Below are 26,618 nucleotides of genomic sequence, written 5' to 3'. Positions count from 1 at the left end.
TGACCCCCAAAGGTTTTGCAGAAATTAGTGCACAGTGGATGATGCAGATTGAAAATTGCCATTTTCCACAGATATGCTATTTCAGTGCCCAATGTGTTGGGCCCAGCTTGTACCACTGGAGACATACGCCCAATAAATTGTTAAGCGGTTCTCCAGAGTACGGTAATACCCCATATGTGGTCATAAACTGCTGTTTGGGCACACTGCCTGGCCCAGAAGGAGCGCCATTTGGCTTTTGGAGCGCAGATTTTGCTTGGTAGTAGTTTTGTTTAGTGTTTTACTGGTGTTTCAGTTTATAATGTGGGGGTATATGTAAGCTGTGTGGAGTACATCAGGGTATATGTAAGCTGGGCGGAGTACATCAGGGTATATGTAAGCTGGGCGGAGTACATCAGGGTATATGTAAGCTGGGCGGAGTACATCAGGGTATATGTAAGCTGGGCGGAGTTCATCAGGGTATATGTTAGCTGGGCGGAGTGTATCAGTGTATATGTAAACTGTGCGGAGTACATCAGGGTATATGTAAGCTATGTGGAGTACATCAGGGTATATGTAAGCTATGTGGAGTACATCAGGGTATATGTAAGCTGGGCGGAGTGCAACAGGTCATAATAGGATGATGTAATAATGGGGAAAATGAATAATAAAATGATCCATGGATAGTGACGTACGCTTTGAACCAATCCTTTATGCACAGGCCGGATTATTGGGTGCAGGAGTCGCACTTCTAAAGGGTGTCTGTGGTATTGTACAAAACATCCGCACTCCAGTATTGCCTAATCTTTGACTTCTTCACTAGCCCCATATGTAGCATAGACCCCAAAATGTCATAGTTTCCGCTGCATTTACAGGGTCTACCAGTGGGGGCTGCAAATGATGACGTGGGGTTTTAGGTGAAGAACTGCTGCACATATAAATTAGTCTGGGCCGTCGTTTTGCATTATTGCGTTCCAAGAGTCATAACTTTTTATTTTTCTGTTGACGAGCTACGTGAGTGCTTGATTTTCATGGGACGAGCTGTCGTTTTTATTAGTATCATTTTGGGGTACATGCGATAATTTGATCAGTTTTTATTCCATTTTTTGTGAGGTGAGGAGACCAAAAAACAGAAATTCTTTCATTATTTTTTTTATCATTTTTTACCGGTGTTCTCTGTGCAGCATAAACAACATGTTTATTTTATTCTGCGGTTTCATACGATTATGGCAATACCAAATTTATATAGTTTTTATATGTTTTACTACTTTTACAAAATAAAAACACTTTTTTCTAAATAAAATGTTTTAATGTCACCATGTCCTGAGAGCCATAACTTTTTTATTTTTTTGTCGACAGAGCTTTGTGAGGGCTTGTTTTTTGCGTGACACACTGTAGTTTTTATTGGTACCATGTTTGGCTACGCGCGACTTTTTGATCACTTTTTATTCCATTTTTTTGGAAACAACGTGACCAAAAAAGGAAATTCTGCCATTGTTTTTTATGGTATTTTTTTTACGGTGTTCACCGTGCGGGATAAATAATATGATATTTTTTTAGGTCAGGCCAATACGAACGCGGCAATACCTATTATGTCTAGTTTTTGTCTTTTTTTTCATTTTTTTTCTAATTATAAATGGCTTTATCAGGGAAACAAGGCGATTATTGTTTTTATTACGTAAAACTTTTATTTATTTATTTATCTAAAACTTTTTTTTTTACTTTTTTTCACTTTTTATTTTACACATACTAGGGGACTGGAAGATCTGATCTTCTGATCCCCTGTACAATGCACTGCACTACTTCTGCATGTACTTGTGTAGTGCAGTGTATTGTAACTGTCACTTTACAACTGACAGTTGAGCCTATTACATCCTGCCTTGGGCAGGACCTAATAGGCTCACGTACCTGGCAACCAGGAAGCCGTTGCTAGGCTTCCTGGTTGCCATTGCAACCATCAGAACGCCGCGATTTTTCGCGGGGGTGGGGCAATGGGGTGCAGAGGGAGCCCCCTCCCTCTGTATCAATCACTTAAATGCCGCTGTCGCTATTGACAGCAGCATTTAAGGGGTTAAACTACAGCGATCGGAGAGGACAGTGATCGCTGTAGTTGCAGTGGGATGTCGGCTGTATATTACAGCCGACATCCGATGAAAATGGAGCGAGCACAGCTCCTGTGCCCGCTTCATCCTCAGGGCGTTACTGTACGCCCATTTTCGGGAAGGGTTTAATAAAAATAGTGTTTTGTTTTTTTTACACTGCTTTCTCTGATCTCCTCACGGATCTCACAGAAATGAGGAGATCAGAGAAAGTGACAGGAGCTTTCTCCTGCAGACGACGTCACAGACGGCTGTGATTGGTCAGTCTTTAGAGACTGACCAATCACAGCAATCGTCGGCATTGGGGACTGCTAATTGGTCCCAAGGCCGGTAGCAGAGACGGTTAGCTGTCAATGACAGCTGCCACCGCTGTTATATCACTATGTGATTTCACATAGTGACAGTTTATTCCTTCTCCGCAATAGTACGGCGAAGGTACGCTGCAATAAGAGGCCAGCGACGTACTATTGTGGCGAAGGTACGCAAGGGGTTAAAGAAAAAAAAATTACAGAAATAGCAAAGCAGAGTTTGTTATTTAACCCTGATATTGAAATGTTTTGTGGTTTTCTTCAGAACTGCTTCCTACTAGTGCACAAAACATCTAGTTAAATGGAAATGTTATCTCTGCTATAACCGTACATGGATTTATGTGTCTGTTGCCATGACTGTAAGCTACACCATTTACAAATCTATACTTATTGTGTTTTCACAGGTACAAACCTTAGTTCTGATGGGGGACATAGGAACAAAGCGCTCAACACTTGTCTCCAGGCTGCCAATATTTAGACGCACTTTAAGCCGGAGACAAGACTCCTTGCCTTCCTCACCTTCTTCCAATAATACCAGTGGACTGCACAGTTCTTCCCCTTCTAGCACCAATTCTAGCTCCGGTAGTACTGGAAAACGGCGAAGTATCTTTCGCACTCCATCTTTAAGTTTTCATTATAAAAAAGAGAATGCTCAAAAATATGAATGTAGTCAAGAAACAAATAATACTGAGGCAGCCCAAAATACACTGAAGAATCTTAATGTGGAAGAGCAGTCTAATGTCAAATTAAAGGGCTCCACGAGTATTCCTGGCTTATGTAGAAAAAAAATCACAAGATCTTTTACTGAAAACTTTGAAGGAAAGAAGGTACATTCAACTCATAAAAATGTGTTCACAAACTGTTTGGGTAACCGTGAAGGAGATGACTCAGGATTTATAGAGGATCAAACCCGGCGCTCTGTTAAACATTCCTCAAGGAAACTTCTTCCTAGGTCATTTTCATCCCATTACAGGTTCTCCAAACATGGATCTCCGTGCCCAACACCTTCACCAACACAAACATCCGGATGTAAAGAAGAAGTTCACACTCATATCGAAACAAGTTCTTTACTTGCCAAGACTGTACAACATGACACAATTGAAGTAACAGATTATATAGAACACTCATTGCAGTCACCCCTTGTTTCAACCGATCATACAACTGCTCCGCAAACACCATCAGACTTCACCTTTATGGATGATTCGGCCTCTGAAGCTGATTCTCTGCCAAACAGTACAAATCAGCATTCCAGCAAACAGCATTTTTGCAATCCGGTTTCAACCTCACAAAATGTTGTCGCCCCAATATCCATTACTACACACAAAAAACATGATATAGAAGTAGTGGAAGACAACTCCCAATGTGATGGTTTGTCCCTTACAAAACCCAAAGTGGAGGCAGTTGTGAAGAGATCGGAGTCAAACTCGTCTCTTGTATGTTCGAAACAACTGTTACCTATTTGTGAACTGTCTTCTAGCAATGCTTATAATATTATAAATGGTACCCGGGAACAACCTATAGACAAGCCAGTGTTTCAAAATGGAGAGCACTCCTACTCCACACAAACTTTTCCAAAGAGATCTGAGCCAGCAGTATATCATCAACACTGTGCAACATCCACTATGACAAATCATCATTCATTGCAAGAAACAAATGGAATTGCTTCTTTCGAGACACAGTCTGCTGTGACTCAGCATGGTCATTCTAGAGGTATAGTATCCAGACTTATTTATTTCCAATTGCTTATGTAGCACCAACATATTCAGCAGTGTTGTACAGAGATTGTCACCATTCACACCAGTCCCCGTCCCCAATGAGTCTCACAATCTAATTTGCCTATATATATTGAATGTAGGAAGAAACCAGAGTTTCTGGACAGGGAGAAAATCCATACTCCATGCAAATTATGTCTTTGATCAGGTTTAAAGCCAGGCCCCTACTGCTACAAGGCAATAGTGCTAAAAACTGAGCCTCCACGTTGACAACATTTTCTTTACCTAGCTCCAAACTTAAAAAAGAAGGTAGAAAGATGTGAAAAAGTAATGGAAGGGAGGATAATTGGGTAAGGGGGTTCACCCACTACACCCCAGATGATTGACTACACCTAGAGAAAGGTTATCACTCTAGTTATGAAACTTACATGACCACATTGTTAAACCGCATGGTAATGTTCAAAGGCGTAACTAGAATTAATCTGACCCATCGCAATAATCTAGTGAGCGGAAACGTAAACATTATGAGTAGCAATATTTAAAGGTATAGAAAGTATTGCCATATACTCTGTCAGAGAACCCACACACAACCCAAGATAGCAGAAAGCCACTAACCCACAAAATGGAACAATGTTTTGTGTCCCCTCAACCCTTGGGCCTCATAAAGGTTGATATGGCTGCTACGGCTGTAGTCACGCCCATGGTGATGTTATATCCATAGTGATATCTCACGTCACTGTGGTTCTTATGTCAGGATAATGAAGTGGAATTGGAAGTATTTTAGAAAGTTTATTACTTTTATATTTTAGGTCTTATAAACCCCTTTAAGGTGTAATTGTGCTATTTTTAAGCCTTGGATGATTATACTTGTGTACTGATGTTTCTTTTTACAAGGCATTTGAATTATCACACTTTTTCATTGGTATACCTTCATCTAAAGTTAGTTAAAATTGAATTAAATGGCAGAGGAAATAACTGTGCCTTCTAAGTAATAAATCCTTTATGTAAATAACGAATACACCAAGCTAATAAAATATACATAGAACCGACGGTTCAAAGTTCTCCCCTTCCCAAACTATTATGTATGAGCAGCATCACAATTCTTTCAACTTGAGCAAAAGCATCTATTTTAATTAAATTTTTCACATTTTATAATACCCACTAATAATTTCTACCCTATGGCAATCTAAAATTGTCATAAAATGCCAGTATTGTCTGTAATTAGAATACCAAACGGGTTTTCAGTCCTAATTAGATATAAACCTGGTGAATTTTTGATATTTAGTTCCACAGATAATATGCCAAGATGGTTTATCAACCTGTCAAATTTATGCTTAGCTGATACTTATCTAGTTCATATATCAAAAGATAATTAAATGATATTTAGCATTGTTCTTGGGTCTCTATTTTGCACGTTGCAACAATATATACAAGTATGTTTCTATGCTTAATCTCTTTGTATTTTGATGATAAATATAGTGTTGCCTCTGTTCAGTCATATCCATGATCAGGGCCATCATTAGGGCAATATAGTTGGTACTGCTGTCAGGAAACCAGTATAATAAGTCCAAAAAGGGTCTGATCCTTACCTCCTAAAGAGTGACAGTGCACAGACACCTATCAGTCTTCTCTTTCTTCATTCTACAGGGACCAATCAAATATATGGTATGAATACCATAATCTTTATCCTGGAAACGCATTATGTTATCCTGCCAAGTGTTTACTAAAAGTAAACCATATGGTTCAAGATGGACTTGTGGGAGATGTGGGTGCTTAAAGTTCCTTGAGCTTTTGTCTGTATAACAAATGCTGGGGAGCCACAAGCAAAGGGTCCGTCTTCTTATGTTGATTTCTATTTAAAGAGGCTCTGTCACCAGATTTTGCAACCCCTATCTGCTATTGCAGCAGATAGGCGCTGCAATGTAGATTACAGTAACGTTTTTATTTTTAAAAAACGAGCATTTTTGGCCAAGTTATGACCATTTTTTAATTTATGCAAATGAGGCTTGCAAAAGTCCAAGTGGGCGTGTTTAAAGTAAAAGTCCAACTGGGCGTGTATTATGTGCGTACATCTGGGCGTTTTTACTACTTTTACTATCTGGGCGTTCTGACGAGAAGTATCATCCACTTCTATTCAGAACGCCCAGCTTCTGGCAGTGCAGACACAGCCGTGTTCTCGAGAGATCACTCTGTGACGTCACTCACAGGTCCTGCATCGTGTCGGACGAGTGAGGACACATTGGCACCAGAGGCTACAGTTGATTCAGCAGCAGCATCAGCGTTTGCAGGTAAGTAGCTACATCGACTTACCTGCAAACGCCGATGCTGCTGCAGAATCAACTGTAGCCTCTGGTGCCGATGTGTCCTCGCTCGTCCGACACGATGCAGGACCTGTGAGTGACGTCACAGCGTGATCTCTCGAGAACACGCTCTGTGTCTGCACTGCCAGAAGCTGGGCGTTCTGAAGAGAAGTGGATGATACTTCTCGTCAGAACGCCCAGCTAGTAAAAGTAGTAAAAACGCCCCGATGTACGCACATAATACACGCCCAGTTGGACTTTTACTTTAAACACGCCCAGTTGGACTTTTGCAAGCCTCATTTGCATAAATACAAAAATGGTCATAACTTGGCCAAAAATGCTCGTTTTTTAAAAATAAAAAAGTTACTGTAATCTACATTGCAGCGCCGATCTGCTGCAATAGCAAATAGGGGTTGCAAAATCTGGTGACAGAACCTCTTTAAGAGGACCCGTCAACTCTACGTTGTGCTGTTTCTCTGGTATTCCACTGGGTGTTACCATTCCCTTTATCAAAAGGGTGTGTTCCTACATAGTCTGAGACTGTGACCACTGATTGGATAGTGTCAAACTGTGTAGTGACACACCCACAACTGGTAACACCCAGTTGTCAATATTTCCAAAACTTTCTAGGAAAAATAAAAGGAATCATACAACGCAGAGTTTTAAGAAAAGCTGCTCCAGAATTGGTATATTATGAGGAATACAAGTATTTACTAAAACAGACATTTCAGGGGAGCTGACAGCTCCTCTTTAAGCTGCTTCATACTTGGAGCTGAAAGCATGGACGTGGCTGTCTGTCTACTCACCTACTCATGCTTCGTCACATTGTACTGTAGATAAAAAGAAATGCTAATACTACACAAATATGACTGCATGTCTTTAGTTTGTTAATTTTTTATCTTATATGTAGCTATTGAATTTTTATTACCAATTAAAAGCCATAAACTAAATACATATTGATTTATTTAATTCTAGGGACAGGAAAGTAATTTTTTTCAAACAATAGAACCAATTGTATTTAATTTTAATAAATACTTCAATCTGTGTGTTCACAGTTAACTATGCCAGTAGTTTCAGCCCACACCGGGACGGGCGATATTCAGAAAGGCGTTTGCGATCATCCTCAGAGGGGACAGCAGGGGGCAGCAGGATGACTTTCAAACCAAAAGAGGGAAATTCAGAAGAAGGGTCGCATTTCCGAAAACAGAGAACAATCTCAACGTCTTCAAAAATGAATAGCATGGTAAGTGAAATATTTTTTTTTTTTTTATTGTATGATAATAACATTATTATTGTGACTACATAATGTTAGACCATTTTAAAATGATAGTTATCACATACTCAAGAGAATAAATTATTGAATCGATCTTCTGAAATCTCATCAGTCTACCCAACCAATAAAAAACAGAAATTTGCCTATTTTATTCAAGTTTGAGGATCACTAAAGTACAGTAAACCTCAAACATGTTAATTCAATCCATCCAAAGATTCCCGTTGACATGCGGATTATGAATTAATCCACATACAGTATTAGGGAGTCATGGAGTGGGTAAATTGATATGCACTTTTGTACGCTAAATAACAATTATTTTTTTTCCAATATATTTTTTATTATTGTTGAATTATACCAAAGTACTTTATGCTACATAACAGGAAAAAAATAGTGTAAAAATTAACATTATATTCCAACAAATTGTTATATAGAACAAACATTGTCCCCATAGGGATTTATTGACATTCAATCCCTGAGATCCCAGTGAAACAACTCAGAATAGCCGGTACATGGGGCAAACCGTCATGTGAACTCAGTGTTCACATGACGAGATCACACCAATGACAGCACTAAATTGGCCAATTACTTAATGTGAAAGAAAGTTTATTTAATAATCGGTAGTAAAGAGCCTCCCGACCCGCGCTATTCTGCCGTCCACAGGCTCTATTAGGGATAATAGACACAATTGAAGAGACTTTAATAAATAAACAATGTCCCCAATAAAACCCTAGAAACGATCACGTGGGAAAGGGAGAGAGAGAGAAAAGAAAAAAAAAAACACAAATTATGTAACCAGCCATTGATCCAGCCCTAGTGTTAAGGATCTGCCAGGCACAGCTTCTGTATCCATGCCCATAGGTAATCAGTCTGCACCTGGTTCTATGTCTGTGAGACTGACTCCATCTTCCACCACTCAGGATGGCAGGCTTAGGAGTGGGAGAGCCTATCACAGCCTGGCCAGACGGAGCTAGCTCCCGCCCTCTGTCTATTTATACCTGCCTTTCCTGTTCCTCCTTGCTTTGATTCTTCTCTGTTGGTTTCCTGGCCCTGCTGCAGCTTCTTGAACTACTTGTCCCTGCTTCGTATTGACCCAGGCTTACTGACTACTCTTCTGCTCCGCGTTTGGTACCTCGTACACTCCTGGTTTGACTCGGCTCGTTTACTACTATTGTTGCTCACTGTTTTGCCATGGGCAACTGCCCCGTTTCCCTTTGTTCTGTGTTTCCTTGTCTGGTTGTCTGTCGTGCACTTACTGAGTGTAGGAACCGTCGCCCAGTTGTACCCCGTCGCCTAGGGCGGGTCGTTGCAAGTAGGCAGGGACTGAGTGGCGGGTAGATTAGGGCTCACTTGTCTGTTTCCCTATCCCTGTCATTACATAATCACAAGCCATATACCTACTCTACCCTGGTCCCTCACACCACTATGGACCCCCTTGAGACCCTGGTTCAGCAAATGCATGGTCTCTCCCTACAGGTCCAGGCCCTGGCTCAGAGGGTCAACCAGCCTGATGCTACCATGGTAGTGCCCCTCACCTCACCTCTTGAACCCCACCTCAAGTTGCCTGACCGGTTCTCAGGGGACCGGAAGACTTTTCTCTCCTTTCGGGAGAGTTGTAGGCTCTATTTTCGTTTAAAGCCCCACTCCTCAGGTTCTGAGAGCCAGCGGGTGGGTATAATTATGTCCCGGCTCCAGGAAGGGCCCCAAGAATGGGCCTTCTCCTTGGCTCCTGACGCCCCTGAACTTTCCTCCGTTGATCTTTTCTTTTCTGCTCTCGGACTCATTTATGACGAGACTGACAGGACTGCCTTTGCCGAGAGTCAGCTGGTGACCTTACGTCAGGGTAAGAGACCTGTTGAGGAGTATTGCTCTGACTTTAGGAAGTGGTGCGTAGCTTCTCGGTGGAATGACCCTGCCTTAAGGTGCCAGTTTAGGTTGGGTCTGTCGAATGCCCTGAAAGACCTGCTAGTTAGCTATCCCTCTTCTGACTCCCTAGACCAGGTTATGGCTTTAGCGGTACGACTTGACCGACGTCTCAGGGAACGACAACGTGAAAGTTTATGTGTTTTCTCCTCTGACTCCCCCATGATGCCTCCCGAGGTTCCGTTGCTTCGTTCTTCCACGGAAAACTCGGAGGTACCTATGCAACTCGGGGCCTCCGTGTCCCCCCAACAACGTAGAGAGTTCCGCAGGAAGAATGGTCTCTGCTTCTATTGTGGGGATGACAAGCATCAAGTGAACACCTGTCCTAGGCGTAAGAATAAGCAGCCGGAAAACTTCCGCGCCTAAGTGATCATCAGGGAGGTCACTTGGGCGCACAGGTATTTCCCGTAAATATGAAATGTAATAAAATCTTGCTTCCCTTTCAGGTCTCTTTTGCTGGTAGGTCTGCTACCGGCAGTGCCTTCGTGGATTCAGGGTCGTCTGCTAATATCATGTCTGTGGAATTTTCTATGTCTCTAGCTATGCCTTTGATTGATTTGCCTAAAGCTGTCCCGGTAGTGGGTATTGACTCCACTCCTCTTGCTAATGGTTATTTTACACAGCATACCCCTGTTTTTGAACTCCTTGTTGGCTCCATGCATTTGGAGCAGTGCTCTGTACTGTTGATGCAGGGATTATCGTCCGATTTGGTTTTAGGCCTTCCCTGGTTGCAGTTGCATAATCCCACGTTTGACTGGAATACTGGAGATCTTACCAAATGGGGTAATGAATGCTTGACGTCATGTTTTTCTGTTAATTCTATTTCTCCCCTTGAGGAGGTGAACACGCTACCTGAGTTTGTTCAGGACTTTGCTGATGTTTTCTCTAAGGAGGCCTCCGAAGTGTTACCTCTTCATAGAGAATACGATTGCGCTATCGATTTGGTACCAGGAGCTAAGCTCCCTAAGGGTAGGATATTTAATCTCTCTTGTCCCGAACGTGAAGCCATGAGAGAGTATATCCAGGAATGCCTGGCCAAGGGTTACATTCGCCCCTCTACTTCTCCGGTAGGTGCTGGCTTCTTCTTCCTAGGGAAGAAGGATGGTGGTCTTAGGCCATGCATTGACTACCGTAACTTTAATAAGGTCACTGTAAGGAACCAGTATCCCCTTCCTTTGATTCCTGATCTCTTTAATCAGGTTCAGGGGGCCCAATGGTTCTCTAAGTTTGATCTACGGGGGGCGTATAACCTTATCCGCATCAAAGAGGGGGATGAGTGGAAGACTGCGTTTAACACGCCCGAAGGTCATTTCGAATACCTCGTCATGCCCTTTGGGTTGTGTAATGCTACCGCGGTCTTCCAGAATTTCATAAATGAGATTTTAAGCGATTACCTGGGGGTATTTCTTGTAGTGTACCTTGATGACATACTTGTGCTTTCCAAGGACTGGTCCTCCCACATTGAGCATGTCAGGAAGGTGCTCCAGGTCCTTCGGGAAAACAAACTGTTTGCGAAGACCGAAAAATGTGTGTTTGGGATGCAGGAGTGTCACGGACACTGGGTTTGTGGACCCACTAGGCCGCTCCGCCGTAGCGGGGAGGCAGCTGACCAGGTCACAGTCTATGCAACGGTAAAATGGCAGACAGTAATGCTTGGGTACCTGAATTAATCCGGGCGGTGGCTGTGGCTTCAGCACGGGTGGAGGCAGGTGCGGCAAGTGGCGCCAGACGTGGCGGGCAGTATCCGATGAGCGGTAGACACTTGACGTGGCAGATGGCACTTGACGTGGCAGATGGCACTTGACGTGGCAGAAGACACTTGACGTGGAAGATGGCACTTGACGTGGCAGATGGCACTTGACGTGGCATAAGACACTTGACGTGGCAGATGGCACTTGACGTGGCAGAAGACACTTGAACGCGGGTAGGCACAGGAACAATACGGAATACAGGAACGGTAACAGGGCACGGGTAACAGCTGGAACGGGAGACACTAAGGGACCATTTGCGAGACAGACTGGGAAAGACTAACAACGCTCAGGCAAGGATTTAGAAGGCCAGGGGCCTTCTTATAGACCAGGAAATCGTGGCAGTTGATAGTGATGACGATTTCCTAATTGCGCGCGGGACCCAGCCGGACGGAGCGGAAGTGACGCTGGCATCTCCTTGGAGGGAGACGGAGGCCAGCGCTCACAGATCCATGGCTGCGGGCGTCGGGAGGTGAGTAAGCCCGACGGCCCGCGGCCATGGGCGCTACAGTATCCCCCCTCTTACGCCCCTCTTCTTGGGGCCAGAGTGAGAGAGGAACTTTTTAATAATAGTAGGGGCACTGAGGTTCTCTTCTGGCTCCCAGGACCTCTCCTCAGGACCAAACCCTCTCCAGTCCACCAAATAGAAAGTCCTTCCTCCTACCCTCTTGCGGTCCAGGATCTCCTTTACCTCGAATACATCAGAAGGACCGCTGGGAGCAACTGTGGAACTAGAGGTCTTGCTGTAGCGGTTCAGGACCACTGGTTTCAGGAGGGACACATGGAAGGAGTTAGGGATTCTGAGGGTAGGGGGCAGCCGCAGCTTATAGGAAACAGGGTTAATTTGTTGCAGGATCTCGAAAGGACCAAGGAACCTGGGAGCAAACTTGTATGAAGGCACCCTCAAGCGAATGTTCCGAGAGGACAGCCAGACTTTAGTCCCAGGAAGATACTCTTCTCTTGGTATCTGCCTTACGCTTCATGCGATCTACCGCCAGCAAAATAGAGGACCGGGTCTGTTGCCAGATTTGCAGGAAGTCCCCATATGCAGAGACAGCAGCGGGTACCTGAGATGAAGTCGACACTGGAAGAGGAACTCTGGGATGTTGACTGTACACGATATGAAACGGAGTGGAGGTGGTGGACTCACTTGTGTGGTTATTATATGAAAACTCCGCCCATGGTAGAAGCTGTACCCAGTTATCGTGCTGTGAAGAGATGAAGTGGCGGAGATAATTCTCCATGATCTGGTTGTTCCTCTCAACTTGCCCATTGGACTGGGGGTGATAGGCAGAGGAAAAGTCCAAACTCACATCCAGGAGTTTACAGAGGGCTCTCCAGAACATGGAGGTAAACTGAACCCCCTGGTCGGACACAATGTGAAGAGGCAAGCCATGCAAGCGGAAGATGTGCTGAATGAAGGAACTTGCCAGTCGAGGAGCAGAGGGTAGGCCGGTCAGTGGGATAAAATGTGCCATCTTAGAGAACCGGTCCACCACCACCCAGATGGTGTTGCATCCTGCTGAGAGAGGAAGGTCCGTGACGAAGTCCATAGTGATGTGCTGCCAGGGGGCACTGGGTACAGGCAGGGGTTGAAGCAGGCCGGCAGGCTTGCTGTGAGTCACTTTGTTAGAGGCACACACCGTGCAAGCAGAGACAAAGTCCAGAACATCCTTAGGTAGCGTGGGCCACCAGAAGTGACGAGCGATCAGGTCTTGGGTTTTACGGACACCGGCGTGCCCAGCTAGTTTAGAACTGTGTCCCCAGCGGAGAATTATTTTTCTGTCAGCCAACCGAACAAAAGTTCTCCCCGGAGGGATATTTCTAAGCTGCAGAGGATTGGCGGTGACAACGCAGGATGGGTCTATGATCGTCTGAAGGGACTCCACCGTGTCTTCCGTTTCAAATGATCTGGACAGGGCATCGGCCTCACGTTCTTGTCAGCGGGACGGTAGTGGAGCAGAAATTCGAAACGGGTGAAGAACAGTGACCACCTGGCTTGACGAGGATTCAGTCTTTGAGCGGACTGAAGGTAAGTGAGATTCTTGTGGTCGGTGAAGATCAGGATGGGGTGAGCAGCGCCCTCCAGAAGATGTCTCCACTCCTCCAGAGCCAATTTGATAGCCAGTAGCTCCCGATCTCCAATGGAATAATTGCGCTCAGCAGAGGAAAACAGTCTTGAGTAGTAGCCACATACTACTGCCTTTCCTTTGGAGCTCCTCTGAAACAGAAGTGCGCCTGCACCAACAGAGGAAGCGTCCACTTCCAGTGAGAACTGCTGAGATACGTCAGGGTGATGGAGGATCGAAGCTGAAGTGAAGGCTTTCTTGAGGCTAATGAATGCGGACTCTGCCTCTGGAGTCCATACCTTGGCGTTCACACCCTTCTTGGTAAGGGTAGACATGAGGGCCGTCAGAGAAGAAAAGTTCGGAATAAACTGGCGGTAGAAATTGGCGAAACCCAGGAACCGCTGTAAGGCCCTTAGGCCTTGAGGACGTGGCCATTCCAGGACAGACTTTAACTTCTCAGGGTCCATCTTAAGGCCTTGATCTGAGATGACATAGCCCAGGAAGGGCAAAGACCTCTTTTCAAAGGTGCATTTCTCTAACTTGGCATACAAGCGATTCTCTCTTAGTCGCAGAAGAACTTGACGAACATGCCTCCGATGGGTCATCAGATCTGGGGAGAAAATTAGAATATCATCGAGATAAACTACAACACACGTGTAGAGGAGATCTCGGAAGATGTCATTAACGAACTCCTGAAAGACTGCCGGAGCGTTACACAGTCCGAAGGGCATCGCTAGGTATTCGTAGTGCCCATCGCGGGTGTTAAACGCCGTCTTCCATTCGTCACCCCGGCGAATCCGGATTCGATTATAGGCCCCCCGCAGATTTAGCTTGGAAAAAATTTTGGCTCCTCGTATGAGATCAAACAGCTCGGAAATGAGTGGCAATGGGTATTTGTTCTTGACCGCGATCTGATTGAGACCACGGTAGTCAATGCAGGGTCGGAGAGATCCATCTCTCTTTTTAACGAAGAAGAATCCTGCCCCGGCCGGGGAGGAAGATTTTCGAATAAAACCCCTCTCCAAGTTCTCCTTGATATAGGCTGACATCGATAACGTCTCTGGCAAGGAGAGAGGATATACTCGTCCACAGGGAAGAGAAGCATTGGGAACCAGTTCAATGTGACAGTCATAATTCCGATGTGGAGGCAACGTCTCAGCCTCTCGTTTGCAGAAGACATCCGCAAAACTGGCATACTGAGAAGGTACATCGGAGAGTGACTGAGGCAGAGGGGGCACAACAGGACGGACTTGTGACAAGCAATGGCTATGGCATCTGGAACCCCATTGAAGAACTTCTCCAGAACTCCAGTCGAGTGTCGGGGCGTGTAGACGGAGTCATGGCAGACCCAGCAGGATAGGATTGATAGCCTTGGGTGGTACCAGGAAGGAGATCTGTTCTTAGTGAAGAGCTCCGACCCATAATGTCAACGGCTCAGTGATGAGCATGATTGGATCAGGCAACGGTAGACCATTCACAGAGGCAACTGCCAGGGGTCTCTCCAGACGGACTGTGGGTAGTTGAAACCGATCCACTAGATCTTGGTGGATAAAATTAGCAGCCGCTCCAGAGTCAAGATAGGCGGAGGAAGGATGTGATGCCTGTCCGGTGACGATGGCCACAGGTATCAATAATTTGGAAGAGGTTTTAACGTTTGGAGACGTTCCACCTAGAGTTGCCTCTCCAACCAACCCTAGGTACTGAGTTTCCCGGTTTCTGTGGGCATTGGCGCACAAAATGACCCTTGAGGCCGCAATACATACAATGCATGGGTTCCTCAGGTAGCGCACTAGGAGTGGACAATAGTGGTCTCTGGGCAGAGGGTGCTGGTCTGTGGGCCCGGCTCTCCTGACGAACCTCTTGAGAGCGCTCCCGGATTCTCGTATCAAACCGGGTGGCTAACAGGATGAGGGCATCCAAGGTAGAAGGAAGGTCGCGGGCTGCCAGTTCGTCCTTGATGTGAGAGGAAAGTCCCTGCCAGAAGGTCGCCACCTGTGCCTCATTGTTCCATGCCAGCTCAGCTGCTAGGGTACGGAAGGAGATCGCATACTCCCCTTCTGTGGAGCCTTCTTGCTTGAGGGTCAGCAGAGTGGCTGCGGCAGAGGATGTTCGACCCGGCTCCTCGAACACGGCACGAAAGGACTGCAGAAACAAGGCTAGGTCCGAGGATACAGGTCCTTGTTGCTCCAAGATTGGGTTCGCCCATGCGAGGGCCTTGCCAGCGAGGAGGGGGATTATGAACGCTACTTTGGCCTCCTCGGAGGGGAAGAGATGAGGCCGTAGCCTAAAATGCACCGTGCATTGATTGAGAAATCCTCTGCATGCTCTGGGGTCACCATCGTAGCGAGGAGGAAGAGGCAGAGGAACTGAGGATCCGGAACAAACAGGGGGAGCAACAGGCAGTGGCACGGCAACAACTTCAGGAGGAAGAACCGGGGGTGGAACAGCGAGTAGATCCAGGCGGACCAGGATAGAATTCACCGCCTCAAGGAGTTGATCCTGATGTGTGCGTAGGTCCTGCATCTCTGTCTGAATCTTCTGTACTGGGGTCTTGGGCTGGTAAGCGGGTTCCATGCCCTGAGCGTACTGTCACGGACACTGGGTTTGTGGACCCACTAGGCCGCTCCGCCGTAGCGGGGAGGCAGTTGACCAGGTCACAGTCTATGCGAAGGTAAAATGGCAGACAGTAATGCTTGGGTACCTGAATTAGTCCGGGCGGTGGCTGTGGCTTCAGCACGGGTGGAGGCAGGTGCGGCAAGTGGCGCCAGACGTGGCGGGCAGTATCCGATGAGCGGTAGACACTTGACGTGGCAGATGGCACTTGATGTGGCAGATGGCACTTGACGTGGCAGAAGACACTTGACGTGGCAGATGGCACTTGACGTGGCAGATGGCACTTGACGTGGCAGATGGCACTTGACGTGGCAGAAGACACTTGACGTGGCAGATGGCACTTGACGTGGCAGAAGACACTTGACGTGGCAGAAGACACTTGAACGCGGGTAGGCACAGGAAGAATACGGAATACAGGAACGGTAACAGGGCACGGGTAACAGCTGGAACGGGACACACTAAGGGACCATTTGCGAGACAGACTGGGAAAGACTAAACGCTCAGGCAAGGATTAGAAGGCCATGGGCCTTCTTGTAGACCAGGAAATCGTGGCAGTTGATAGTGATGACGATTTCCTAATTGCGCGCGCTGGCCCTTTAAGGCCGGGTGCGAGCGTGCGCGCGCACCCTACGGGGCCCAGCCGGACGGAGCGGAAGTGAGCGCTGGCATCTCCTAGGAGGGAGACGGAGGCCAGCGCTCACAGATCCATGGCTGCGGGCGTCGGGAGGTGAGTAAGCCCGACGGCCCGCGGCCATGGGCGCTACAAGGAGATACCATTTTTGGGTCAAATCCTCACTCCTCATGAATTCCGCATGGACCCCGCCAAGGTCCAGGCTCTGGCGTAATGGGTTCAACCTGCCTCCCTGAAGGCGTTACAGTGCTTCTTGGGGTTCGCTAATTATTACAGGAGATTTATTGCTTACTTCTCGGTCATCGCTAAGCCTCTTACGGACCTCACTCGCAAGGGTGCTGATCTCCTCCACTGGCCCCCTGAGGCTGTCCAGGCTTTTGAGGCCCTTAAGAAGTGCTTTATCTCGGCCCCGGTGTTGGTTCAGCCCAACCAAATGGAGCCATTTATCGTGGAGGTTGACGCGTCTGAGGTGGGAGTGGGGGCTGTCTTGTCCCAGGGTACCAGGTCCCTCACCCATCTCCGCCCCTGTGCCTACTTCTCCAGGAAGTTTTCGCCCACTGAGAGTAACTATGATATTGGCAACCGCAAACTCTTAGCCATTAAACGGGCATTTGAAGAGTGGCGCCACTTCCTGGAGGGGGCTAGGCACCAGGTAACGGTCCTTACCGACCACAAGAATCTGGTTTTCCTAGAATCGGCCCGGAGGCTAAACCCGAGACAAGCCCGATGGGCGTTATTTTTTACCAGATTCTATTTTTTGGTTACCTATAGGGCTGGGTCTAAAAATATTAAGGCTGATGCACTGTCACGTAGCTTCATGGCCAGCCCTCCTTCGGAGGAAGACCCTGCTTGTATTTTGCCTCCAGGTATAATCATTTCCTCTATACACAATGTGTTTCATGCCTCCCTCCTTAAACGCTGCTCCCCGTCCTTGGCTCCCTCGAGGAAACCTCCTGTCCCCGTTCTCACCCCTGAGGGGGTAGAATTCGAGGTGGCCAAGATTGTGGACAGCAAGATGGTCCAAGGCTCCCTCCAGTACCTGGTCCATTGGAGAGGATACGGGCCTGAGGAGAGGACTTGGGTACCCGCCCGGGATGTTCACGCTGGGGTATTGGTCAGGAGGTTCCACCTTCATTTCCCCAATAAACCAGGTCCATCTAGAAAGGGTCCGGTGGCCCCTCATAAAAGGGGGGTGATACTGTTAAGGATCTGCCAGGCACAGCTTCTGTATCCACGCCCATAGGTAATCAGTCTGCACCTGTTTCTATGTCTGTGAGACTGACTCCATCTTCCACCACTCAGGATGGCAGGCTTAGGAGTGGGAGAGCCTATTACAGCCTGGCCAGACGGAGCTAGCTCCCGCCCTCTGTCTATTTATACCTGCCTTTCCTGTTCCTCCTTGCTTGTGATTCTTCTCTGTTGGTTTCCTGGCCCTGCTGCAGCTTCATGAACTACTTGTCCCTGCTTCGTATTGACCCTGGCTTACTGACTACTCTTCTGCTCTGCGTTTGGTACCTCGTACACTCCTGGTTTGACTCGGCTTGTTCACTACTCTCCTGCTCTGCGTTTGGCACCTCGTACTCTCCTGGTTTGACTCGGCTCGTTTACTACTCTTGTTGCTCACTGTGTTGCCGTGGGCAACTGCCCCGTTTCCCTTTGTTCTGTGTTTCCTTGTCTGGTTATCTGTCGTGCACTTACTGAGTGTAGAGACCGTCGCCCAGTTGTACCCCGTCGCCTAGGGCGGGTCGTTGCAAGTAGGCAGGGACTGAGTGGCGGGTAGATTAGGGCTCACTTGTCTGTTTCCCTATCCTTGTCATTACACCTAGGGTCTTTTTCTGTTCGGGGGATAATTCCGCTATCCATCTATCCCATAACTTATAGAAAAAGTTTATTGATGTCAGATAATATGTTCTTTCCAAGAGCATAACTCTATTCACCTCATGATGCCATTCTACTTCCCATGGGAATTATTTTGAAATCCATTTAAAGATGATAACCAACCTTGCCAGAAACAAAATCTTTCTAATTAATTTACTGCAAGCATAATCTTTCAGGAGGTCAGAAATGCAAAAAAATAAATAACTTTGGATCCAATGAGGTCTTTTTCCGGATCAGTTTGGAAATAGATACTGCCACCCAACTCCAATATCTATGTAATTTGTGACATCGCCACAATAAGTGGATGAGATCCGCTTGATGTATACCGCATTTCTGACATTTAGCATTATTCCTTAACCCCATGACCTTTAAAAGCTTTGGTGTATAATAAAGTCCCTAATTAATCATAAAACAAATAAATATCTCTAAATAAAAATATAAAAATAGGGATACTAAATCTTAGTCCTAACTCTATCTAGTATAGGGATGTCTGTCATAGGTGTCATAAGTAAGTATTATATTTTTAAAGGAACACTCCAGGAAAAACTGATACACTGTGTTATGCCTAGTGCAGGGCCTGAGGGGGCATGTACCAATCTTCAGGCCCTGCAATAGGCATCACACAGTGTATCAGTTTTTCTTCTAGTGTTCTAATGATACATTTTTAAGGCGTAACTGTCAGCCGAATCTAAATGCCCGCCCTAGGAAAGGGCATTATATTACAGGGGCAGGTCTGTTCTTCTATTAGCCAAAACATCTAAATAAATATTGTGCCATTTGGCTAGTAGGAGTGTTTCAAGAATATATCATACTCATAGTTATGAGTCGGGTTTATTCATGAGAAGAGCACACTATTCACCTTCCCCCACACCCTCCTTACAATAAATGATGGGCTGCTGTGCATGCAGATACACAGCAGCCAGCCGTCAATTACCACTGTGAAGAGGGCAGTGGTGGGTGGAGCGCTTCCTTCATGAATACACTGGACTCAGTGAGTTCAGTGTATTCGTACATCGGACAACATATTCAGCTGACAGATGCACTTTAATTTAAGATATAAGCAAATTTATTAAAAACTGTTATGTATTAATAGATTTTATTATTTTCTATATATCATTTTGTTAAAGCAAAAATAAATCATGCTTCAATATTCATTATGTTCACTAACACAAATAACTACATGGCACTCAAAATGGGCAAAATTTAATGGTTCCCAATAAAAGCCAAATTGTCTTACTTGACATGATGATTTTGGAAAATCCTTCATTTTTCCATCTGTACTATTTTTCAAAAATATCCCCAATGTGGTATGTTGGCAGTTTCTGGAAGTGGTGATGTATGAAGATTTCCTGCCTTTGGGAAATTTTCCCCAAATTTTCCATGTATGTGATATGAGGCAACCATGCCACATGTGCATTGTATGCATCAGCCTTTTTAATTTAGTAGTTTTTTTTGTTTGTTGGGGAGGAGATACTGAAGAGAAAAAACATAGTTTAAAAAGAAAAAAGAGCTTAAAAAGCTTAAAGTAGGGACAACATACAATGAATGCAGCTATTGGAGACATTTTTATTCCTAGGAAAGCACACATACGGGCAGACCTGCTGGGGGCAGGGCAGTTGTACATTGCCTCAAATAGTACCTGCATACCCCCTATAGATTGTGCCACCCCCACCTATGGATGGCACCACCCCCCTATAGATAGTGCCACACACACCCCCTGTAGATAGCATCACACAAAGCCCCCTGTAGATAGCGCCACAGCCCCCCTGTGGACAGCGCAACACATAGCCCCTGTAGATAGCATCACACACACTCCCCCTGTAGATAGTGCCACACACACACCCCTGTAGATAGCGCCACCCCCCTCTAGATCGAATCACACAAAGCCCCCCTATAGACAGCGCAACACACATCCCCCTGTAGATAGCACCACACACAGCCCCTGTAGATAGCATCACACACACTTCCCCTGTAGATAGGATCACATACATCCCCCTGTAGATGGCCCCACACTGCCCCCTGTAGATAGGGCCACACACATCCCCTTGTAGATAGTATCACACACAGCCCCCTGTATATAGCATCACACACAGCCCCTGTAGATAGCGCCACACACAGCCCCCTGTAGATAGCGCCACACACAGCCCCCTCTAGATAGCCCCAGACACAGCCCCCTCTAGATAGCGTCACACACAGCCCCCTCTAGATAGCGTCACACACAGCCCCCTCTAGATAGCGCCACACACAACCCCCTGTAGATAGTGCCACACACACCCCCTGTAGATAGCATCACACAAAGCCCCCTGTAGATAGCGCCACAGCCCCCCTGTGGACAGCGCAACACATAGCCCCTGTAGATAGCATCACACACACTCCCCCTGTAGATAGTGCCACACACACACCCCTGTAGATAGCGCCACCCCCCTCTAGATCGAATCACACAAAGCCCCCCTATAGACAGCGCAACACACATCCCCCTGTAGATAGCACCACACACAGCCCCTGTAGATAGCATCACACACACTTCCCCTGTAGATAGGATCACATACATCCCCCTGTAGATGGCCCCACACTGCCCCCTGTAGATAGGGCCACACACATCCCCTTGTAGATAGTATCACACACAGCCCCCTGTATATAGCATCACACACAGCCCCTGTAGATAGCGCCACACACAGCCCCCTGTAGATAGCGCCACACACAGCCCCCTCTAGATAGCCCCAGACACAGCCCCCTCTAGATAGCGTCACACACAGCCCCCTCTAGATAGCGTCACACACAGCCCCCTCTAGATAGCGCCACACACAACCCCCTGTAGATAGTGCCACACACACCCCCTGTAGATAGCATCACACAAAGCCCCCTGTAGATAGCGCCACAGCCCCCCTGTGGACAGCGCAACACATAGCCCCTGTAGATAGCATCACACACACTCCCCCTGTAGATAGTGCCACACACACACCCCTGTAGATAGCGCCACCCCCCTCTAGATCGAATCACACAAAGCCCCCCTATAGACAGCGCAACACACATCCCCCTGTAGATAGCACCACACACAGCCCCTGTAGATAGCATCACACACACTTCCCCTGTAGATAGGATCACATACATCCCCCTGTAGATGGCCCCACACTGCCCCCTGTAGATAGGGCCACACACATCCCCTTGTAGATAGTATCACACACAGCCCCCTGTATATAGCATCACACACAGCCCCTGTAGATAGCGCCACACACAGCCCCCTGTAGATAGCGCCACACACAGCCCCCTCTAGATAGCCCCAGACACAGCCCCCTCTAGATAGCGTCACACACAGCCCCCTCTAGATAGCGTCACACACAGCCCCCTCTAGATAGCGCCACACACAACCCCCTGTAGATAGTGCCACACACACCCCCTGTAGATAGCATCACACAAAGCCCCCTGTAGATAGCGCCACAGCCCCCCTGTGGACAGCGCAACACATAGCCCCTGTAGATAGCATCACACACACTCCCCCTGTAGATAGTGCCACACACACACCCCTGTAGATAGCGCCACCCCCCTCTAGATCGAATCACACAAAGCCCCCCTATAGACAGCGCAACACACATCCCCCTGTAGATAGCACCACACACAGCCCCTGTAGATAGCATCACACACACTTCCCCTGTAGATAGGATCACATACATCCCCCTGTAGATGGCCCCACACTGCCCCCTGTAGATAGGGCCACACACATCCCCTTGTAGATAGTATCACACACAGCCCCCTGTATATAGCATCACACACAGCCCCTGTAGATAGCGCCACACACAGCCCCCTGTAGATAGCGCCACACACAGCCCCCTCTAGATAGCCCCAGACACAGCCCCCTCTAGATAGCGTCACACACAGCCCCCTCTAGATAGCGTCACACACAGCCCCCTCTAGATAGCGCCACACACAACCCCCTGTAGATAGTGCCACACACACCCCCTGTAGATAGCATCACACAAAGCCCCCTGTAGATAGCGCCACAGCCCCCCTGTGGACAGCGCAACACATAGCCCCTGTAGATAGCATCACACACACTCCCCCTGTAGATAGTGCCACACACACACCCCTGTAGATAGCGCCACCCCCCTCTAGATCGAATCACACAAAGCCCCCCTATAGACAGCGCAACACACATCCCCCTGTAGATAGCACCACACACAGCCCCTGTAGATAGCATCACACACACTTCCCCTGTAGATAGGATCACATACATCCCCCTGTAGATGGCCCCACACTGCCCCCTGTAGATAGGGCCACACACATCCCCTTGTAGATAGTATCACACACAGCCCCCTGTATATAGCATCACACACAGCCCCTGTAGATAGCGCCACACACAGCCCCCTGTAGATAGCGCCACACACAGCCCCCTCTAGATAGCCCCAGACACAGCCCCCTCTAGATAGCGTCACACACAGCCCCCTCTAGATAGCGTCACACACAGCCCCCTCTAGATAGCGCCACACACAACCCCCTTTAGATAGCGCCACACACAACACCCTGTAGATAGCGCCACACACAGCCCCCTGTAGATAGCGCCACACACAGCCCCCTGTAGATAACGCCACACACAACCCCCTGTAGATAGCGCCACACACAGCCCCCTCTAGATAGCGCCACACACAACCCCCTGTAGATAGCGCCACACACAACCCCCTGTAGATAGCGCCACACACAGCCCCTGTAGATAGCGCCACACAAAGCTCCCTGTAGATAGCGTCACACACCCCCTGTAGATAGCACCACAGAAACCCCCTGCAGATAGTGCCACACACAGCCCCCTGTAGATAGCGCCACACACAGCCCCCTGTAGATAGCGCCACACACAGCCCCCTGTAGATAGCGCCACACACAGCCCCCTGTAGATAGCGTCACACACACCCCCCTGTAGATAGCACCACAGAAACAACCTGCAGATAGCAAAACACACAGCCCCCTGTAGATACTACCACCCCCCCTGTAGATAGCATCACACACCCACTCTAGATAGCACCACACACATCCCCCTGTAGATAACATCAAACACCCCCTGTAGATAGCGCCCACACACAGCCCCCTGTAGATAGCGCCCACACACAGCCCCCTGTAGATAGCATCACACAAACCCCCTGTAGATAGCATTAAAAGAGAGTATCCGGCACACCAATTTGAAAAAAGGTAATTTTAATTTAGTTTTTAATTAAATAAATATTACCTTTTTTCAAATTGGTGTGCCGGATACTCTCTTTTTATACTCATTAATCATTTGGGTTGGGCCCTTATCCGTGCAAAACCACTTCCACCCTGTATCTGGTGCTATCTGAACCTACACACCCCTGTAGATAGCATCACACACAGCCCCCTGTAGATAGCGCCACACACAGCCCCCTATAGATAGTGTCACATAGCGCTACCCCCTTGTATATAGTGCCACAGAGCGCTGCCCCTTGTATATAGTGTTACACAGCTCTTCCATCTTTTATATAGTGTCACACAGCGCCCCCTTGTATATAGTGTCACACAGCACACCCCCTTGCATATAGTGCCAAACCGCGCTTCACCCCTTGACTATTGAGCCACACAGCGCTCCCCCTTGTATATAGTGTCACACAGCGCTTCCCCCTTGTATATAGTGTCAAACAGCGCTTCCCACCCTTGTATATAGTGTCACACAGCGCTTCCCCCTTGTATATAGTGTCACAGCGCTTCCCCCCCTTGTATATAGTGTCACAGCGCTACCCCCTTGTATATAGTGCCACAGAGCACTCTCCCCTTGTATATAGTGTCTCACAGCGCTTCCCCCTTGTATATAGTGTCACACAGCGCTTCCCCCCTTGTATTTAGTGTCACACAGCGCTTCCGGCCCTTGTATATAGTATCACACAGCGTTTCCCCCTTGTATATAGTGTCACACAGCGCTTTCCCCTTGTATTTAGTGTCACAGCACTTCCCCCCCTTGTATATAGTGTCACAGCCCTACCTCCTTGTATATAGTACCACACAGTGCCCCCCCCAGCCTGCGAAGGGAGTCTTCCCAGTGCTTTATAGGCTGCAGGCCTAACGTGGCCTGCAGCCTAAAGTATTCATTTGTATTTGTATCCTGAGGACGCAGATACAAGTGAATGTGGATGTTGCTAGCACCGAGGGCCCCCTCCGGTGCTAGCGACGCCATGAGGCATGAGGGGGCACGTGCGGTCATGTATGGTTTGGGCGGCCATTGGCCCCTGGGAGCCTTGGGCCCTGGGCAGCCGACCAAACCGCCCTAATGATGATCCACCACTGGATCTATGCGCACAGCATTCAGGGCAGTTGAGAGGGCCCACACCCCCTGTGGGCACCTGTGCAGCCGAACCGGCTGCACCGGCGATATATCCGCCTCTGCGTGAGACCACCTGTTGCCATTTCATGGCTACCCAATGATAAGGAGTTGAGTGTTTTGTTTTTTTTGTTTTGGTTTACTATGTTTATTGGTCACTCGGAATGTTATATGGCTACATTATGGGTCTGTTTTCCTTCGGATATTTTGATTCTATTTATAGATGTATTCTCATAAACTGGTTATGGGTGTGTGAACAGAATCTGAGGGCAATATTTATATGAAAAAGTATTCTACTGTGTCCACATCCAAAATCTTCGTTATGTTTCAGGCTGGGAATTTTGGGCCTTAAGCATATACTTTTGAATAGCCGGCAAAAAAAGAGTCAAGGAGAAACCATTGTCAATGACATGTCAAATACATGGATAAGTGTAACATTCCTTTTTTGTAACATTAGGCCAGATGGTCACACACAGATAAACACACAACACAATATTAAAAAGTACAACCACCATCTGTCGTAAAGTTGTCAGCACTGCAGGCAGCAGAGAAGTCCGCTGCCTGCAGTGCTACTTGCACTAGCCCTTGTAGTGAAGACAACATTGTAGTGATGGCTGCTTTCATGGCATTTTGGGGCATGCATTCTGAGATATAAGGCACAAGCCCTGAGTTACCATCACAATTGATGCTAAGAGAAGCGGGTTGACCTATGTAATCCCCGTTTTATGTACGCTGCTGTTGTATAAAGATATCTTCATTGTAGACTTGATCTTCATTCATTAAAAATAAGTTGTAGTCTTCATGTGGAAACAGCTTCAGCTTATTAATTACAAAATGTTCTTGGAAATGGCCACTGAGACGTTATGTGTCTGTGTAGCTGATGTATGAGCTGCACCCAGATGTCTACATGATTAACCTCAGCTTTAATATCAGCTTTGTTTAAATCATTTCCAGTACGCTGTGAATTGGATAAACTTCAGTTCCATTTCACTGAAACGGTCACCAAGGATTTGAAAAGCATATGTGAAAACTAGCAGTGTGTATTGCGGACTGCTATGTTAAATAGCCTTGGGGAAAATTCTTCATTTATCTTCATTTAGTAGGTTATAGTAGGATGTTCAATGGCATTCCCATTTAATAGATAAATAATATACTAAAGGTAAATGACCGTTTTTCTCTTTTTTTAGCAGTTAACTCTAGAATCAGATCTAGCTTGAATTTCTGTATAAGTAATTGGCAAACTTGTGTGAAAACATTTCAAGTCACAGCTGTGTCGTTTTCCCCATTTGCATAGCATATTAACCTTCATTCCCCAGCCAGAGATTTTAGCCGTTATATCTCTAAATACACAGACTATTAGTATTTTCTAAATCTAGTAATATGTACTTGCATTAACAAAATAACAACATTTGGCAGCATTATTTGGCAAAACACCTTAACGAACTTACAAAAACAGCCGAAAACCTGGCCGATGTCTATGGTACATTGGATGTTCAGCCATTTCTGTAAATAATTATCCGTGTACCAGTCGCTTGCGTTGCAGATGCCTGCTGTCGCATTAAAACCACAGGTCACTGTTTTGATTAGAAAATTAAATCCGAGATGGAATAAAAAGAATCTCTATTGTGAGAAAATGCTGAAATTAAACTTTATTTTGTAGTTCTTGTAAATGTTTCCTGGCATTTAAGATTTCTTAAATAAAAACATTTTCTTTTTTTTAATTTATCAGCACAGTATAAAACATAGTGAAGAGTTAAAGGGGTTCTCCCATAATCATT

General features: G+C 46.8%; 1 protein-coding gene across 2 annotated transcripts in view; it reads left to right on the top strand.

The window, feature by feature from the left end:
- Positions 1–26,618, top strand: part of CCSER1 (coiled-coil serine rich protein 1) — a 911,764-nt gene that overhangs the window by 124,805 nt on the left and 760,341 nt on the right. For both annotated transcript variants that reach the window (XM_075849774.1, XM_075849773.1), the window contains exons 2-3: positions 2,788–4,093; positions 7,451–7,638. In XM_075849774.1, coding sequence (XP_075705889.1) covers positions 2,806–4,093; positions 7,451–7,638 — 1,476 coding nt within the window. In that variant the 5' untranslated portion in view covers positions 2,788–2,805. The remainder of the gene's footprint in view (positions 1–2,787; positions 4,094–7,450; positions 7,639–26,618) is intronic.

This window comes from Rhinoderma darwinii, chromosome 1, assembly GCF_050947455.1.
Source record: "Rhinoderma darwinii isolate aRhiDar2 chromosome 1, aRhiDar2.hap1, whole genome shotgun sequence".
NCBI lineage: Eukaryota > Metazoa > Chordata > Amphibia > Anura > Rhinodermatidae > Rhinoderma > Rhinoderma darwinii.
Note: the sequence above shows the minus strand (reverse complement) of the source record. Positions and strands in the feature narration are given on the sequence as shown.